This window comes from Myotis brandtii, unplaced genomic scaffold (genome assembly GCF_000412655.1).
Source record: "Myotis brandtii unplaced genomic scaffold, ASM41265v1 scaffold45, whole genome shotgun sequence".
Lineage (NCBI taxonomy): Eukaryota > Metazoa > Chordata > Mammalia > Chiroptera > Vespertilionidae > Myotis > Myotis brandtii.
Window position 1 is genome coordinate 6,389,899 of NW_005367209.1, and position 4,617 is coordinate 6,394,515.

Sequence of the window (4,617 nt, forward strand, 5' to 3'; positions counted from 1 at the left end):
AGGCCGGCAGGGGGGGCAGTTGGGGGCGAGCAGGCTGGCAGGCAGAGTGGTTAGGGGCAATCAAGCAGGCAGGCAGGTGAGCAGTTAGGAGCCAGCGGTCCCAGATTGCGAGGGGGTTGTCTGACTGCCGGTTTAGGCCTGATCTCACAGTCAGACATCCCCCGAGGGGTCCCAGATTAGAGAGGGTGCAGGTTGGGCTGAGGGACACCCCCCGTGCATGAATTTCATGCACTGGGCCACTAGTAATCAGATAAACACCCAAGTGGATTTGATGTTACAAATGATGCAGTCAAGGTCACAGCTGGTTACAAGCGCGGCAGAGAGGAGAACATGGTAAGGCTGGAGAGAGGGGCTGGCCTGGCCCGGCCCTGCAGGCAGGCCCTCGTGGACCCTATTTTAGATTTGGTTTTACATAAAGGGCAACAGCAAATCTTGAACGTTTTTTTAAATATAGTTTTTAAATTGATTTCAGAGAGGAAGGGAGAGGGAGAGAGAGATAGAGACATCAATGATGAGAGAGAATCATCGATCGGCAGCCTCCTGCAGGCACCACACTGGGGATCGAGCCAACAACCATGGCATATGCCCCAACCAGGGCTCAACCGTGACCTCCTGGTTCATAGGTTGATGCTCAACCACTGAGCTACACTGGCTGGGCAATCTTGAAAGTTTTGAAGTGGCAGAGTGGAGGTGGGGGCATGACTGGATTTGCGTTTTTAAAAGTTCCTCTGGCTGCATGGGGGTGTGGGCTGCAGTGGGACAGTATGGAAGCAGAAGCCCAATCAGGGCTCCAGGTGACTGATGATGCTCATGGCTGTGTATCTTGAAACAGAAGTAGGTACAATTAAGTTAGAGGTTAAAACCAACAGGGCTGATGGAGGTGGCAGGATTGGATATGGGGATTAGGAAGAAGTTGTCAAGGATGACAGTATCTGATTCAAACTGGCAGGTGGGTGGTGAGATGGAGAACACTGGAGAAGGGCAAGTTCCCCTGACCCCTACCCTACCCACAGACACAGGCCTGCAGGGCGCAAGGGGCAGTGTTCTGGCTGGAGTTCAGGAACTGCCAGAGGAGCCAGAGGATATATGCTCTAGAGGTCAGGGAGAAGCTGAGGTGGAGATGTGTGTCTGGGGGTCATTGGCAGAAAGCAGAGTGGGGGAAGGGAAGGGAAAGGACCCTTCGCATAAAGGCTGACTCCAGAAGGTGGGCTGGCCGAGGAGACCTAGATGCCTGCTGTGGTTTCATGGCATCTCAGTTGTTAGACGAGACTGGAAACAACTGAGTGAATGGCCCAGGGCTGCATTTGGGTGGAATGATGAGAAGGGGTGGGAGTCAGGTAAGCCTAGGTGAGGAGAGAGCAGAGGGTAGGCGGATGGAGCTAGCACTTCCAGGAAGGTGGCTGAGATCAGGAGCTGATGTATGGGCAATACCCGGAGGAGCAAAAAGCTTAAGGGGAGCTGCCCAGAGCCCACTCCCTCTCTGTAGCCAGGAAGTTTTGCTAATAGAACACCAACAGACACAGGTGGGCACTGTCATACCCCCCGCCACCCCCCCCCCCCCACACACACACACATATACATCCTTGCTAATGCACAGTTCACACAACTCAGCCCTGTCATGCACAGACATCCAGGCATGTCCAGGATACTCCGACATGGCCAGCACCATGGAGATTTCCAGATACATTCAATCCTGCTATCATTGGAGGTGCAAAGTTGGATGTCCAGGAATCAGAATCAGGGGGAAAGACAGGGGCGGGTCATGGGCGTTCACCGAGCACAGAGATGCTGAGAAAGGGAAAGCAAATAGATGGGGTGTGTACAGGCTTTGAGAGCCAGGGACAGGAGCCCAGTTCAGGGTGATGGAGTGGCATGCTGGAGCTGATTCCCACCAGCTGGCAAAAGCAGATTCTCTACATCTCTTCCCAATTCCACATTCATTGACATCACATTGGTAGCTTGAAATCAGCCATGGTGGGAGCATTTACACCACAGAAATTGGCAAACACTACAAATCAGGGTTTTCTCCCTTTTGTAGTGTTGACTGTAAAACATTTACCAGCACACAGTGGATCTAGGCCACAAAGGAGAAGCTGGCAGCCCTATTTGTACATCATTTCAATTCTTCAGCAAAAATTTACTGAGCATTTCTTTGTGCCAAGTTCTGAGCTAAGTGCCGGAGAAACACTTTGTTGAATGAATGGATGGATTTTCTGGACCAAGGCGATTATACCTGGAGGAGAAACAATCTAGAACCACCAGGAAAAAAGAGTTAGGAGTCGTCACTCTAAGCTGGATTCCACATCTAAATTGAGTGCCTATAATCTCACCAGCTGTCTGAAGCTGGCCCAGTTACCTCTCATTTCTGAGTGTGTGATTCACTGAGTGTCTTACTCTGGGGTCTCAGGGCTGGCAAGGACCTATTATGGCATCTGGGTGGAGTGTATCCTGGTTGCCTCTCTGTGCCCTGGTGCCTTTTCTGCAAAATGGGTCGCACAGGGGGCTTGTGAGGATCAAGTTCAGGTAAAAAAGGTGGTTGAGCCCTGGCCGGTTTGGATCAGTGGATAGAGCATCGGCCTGGGGACTGAAGGGTCCCGGGGTCGATTCCAGTCAAGGGCGGCTTGATCCCCAGTGGGGAACGTGCAGGAGGCTGCCATTTGATGTTTCTATCTCTCCCTTTCCCTTCCTCTCTGAAATCAATAAAAATATGTTTTTTAAAAAGTAGGTGGTTGACAAAAGGCAGGGAGTTGGACAGATGTGAGTAGTATTCTTTCCCTTCATGATGTGTATTCTGAATTTCTCTTCTTAGAAGATTTTGGTCTTATTGAGAGTTTATTCTAGTCATTCTTCATTCTTTAGGGAGGGAGGGAAGACCGGAATCAATTTGTGTTAAAGAAGGAGGATTCTGCCAGCTGGCATGGCTCAGTGGTTGAGCGTTGACCTATGAACCAGGAGGTCCCGGTTCAATTCCTGGTCAAGGCACATGCCTGGATTGTGGGCTCGATCCCCAGTGTGGGGCATGCAGGAGGCAGCTGATCAATGATTCTCTCTCATCATTGATGTTTCTATCTCTCTCTCCCTCTCCCTTCCTCTATGAAATCAATAAAAAATATTTTTTTTAAAAGGAGGATCCTGCTGATTCCTTGAGAGGTGGAGGTGGAGGGAGTGGCAGCACCATCTGTCTTCAGGACATGCCCCCTCACCCCCATCATGCACACACACTCAGAACTATTTAAGGAGAATGATGAACATGGGGCTCAGGACCACCTCCGCTCCCAAAAGCTGTATGTCTGTGCAGAGTCCGTGGCTGGAAATGGGGTGAGGAAGACGCTGTCCCAGAGGCCTGTTAATTTCAGATTACTGCTGCTTGGGTTTAAGAATCATTGGGTGGGGCAGTTTGATTTACACAGAAAGTAACTTCATTTCCTGACTACAAGCACAGGCTAAACTCTGGCCCCAACCTGACCCCTACCCTACCCACAGACACAGATCCTTAACCCTGCCCATGCACTGACCCATTCTTGCCCTCGGACTGATGACCCCTGGCCCTTGACCTCATATCGACCTCTAATCTTCAGCTTCACCATGACTTCTGGCACTGACTTCTATCCAATTGACATGATCAATCAGTCATTGGGGACCAGGACAGGGTGTGGCTGAGTAGGGACTTGAAACTGGAGACCCCCATCCTAGAGAGTCCCCCCAAATCACAGGCCTAGGACTTCTTGCCTGATGGAGAGAATTCTCCAAGGATCTACTCCTGGGGTGAGGGTGTCGAGATCGGGGCACGTGATGTTGCTGGATTTCAGGGCTCCACATGTACCTGTCCTCTGCCCGTGAGGACAAAGAGCTCACCCAGATCTTTACAGCTCCCCCCTCTCTCCCACCTATTCCCAGCTTCTCCCACCCACTGCTCTCTCTCAGCATCTGCCAGCCCTTTAATGGCACAGGACTGGACTCAGCAGGCAAAGGGAGGCCACAGGCATGCCTCTCAGGCCAGAGAGTGGGCCAACCAGGGCCCCAGAGGCAGATCAGAAACCCCAAAGGGCTGCTCCAGTCCAGTCTCTCCTGGAGGGACCGGGGGGAGGCTGCCTCCTTCTGCACTGGGGCAGGGGTGACAGAAATGGCCCCTCCCGTCTTCCCATGCATCCTGCCCCACCCAGTGGGTCCTCATCATGGGAGCAGCCAGTTCATAAACAACCTCTGTCCCACAGAGCCGGGGCCCTGCAGCCCCTCCCATCCTCTGCCCACCAGTCCCCCATCACCTCCCTTACCTTCTGGGGCAACTGGCTGCCTTTGCTCTCACAGGGAGTCCATATTTTCGCGCCCACTCCCTCCCAGGCTCTCTCCCCCACACAAGCCTGCTTCACAGACAGCTCCACCGGCCTGCAGGGAGCCCAGACCCACCGCACCTGGACCCGGAAGCTAGCCTCACAGAGGAAAACCAGAGTTCCCCGCTCAGGAGGCCAGTCCACAGTCTGCAACTGTGGCACCCCGGCCACCCAGCCACTCCATACCTTGTGGGACCACAGGGCCCGGGACCACCGCCCCTCCCATCCAAGACGCCCCCCCAACACACACACACACACACACACACACACACACACACACACACAC

The 4,617-nt window shown here is 53.0% G+C and overlaps 1 protein-coding gene across 1 annotated transcript in view; it reads right to left on the reverse strand.

Annotated features, from left to right (window-relative positions):
• HSPA12B (heat shock 70kD protein 12B) overlaps nt 1–2,213 on the reverse strand; it is a 17,455-nt gene extending 15,242 nt beyond the window's left edge. The window contains exon 1 of the mRNA XM_005874752.2: nt 2,142–2,213. Within this exon, the coding sequence (XP_005874814.2) occupies nt 2,142–2,148 (7 nt within the window). The 5' untranslated portion in view covers nt 2,149–2,213. The remainder of the gene's footprint in view (nt 1–2,141) is intronic.
• Nucleotides 2,214–4,617: the final 2,404 nt, after the last annotated feature.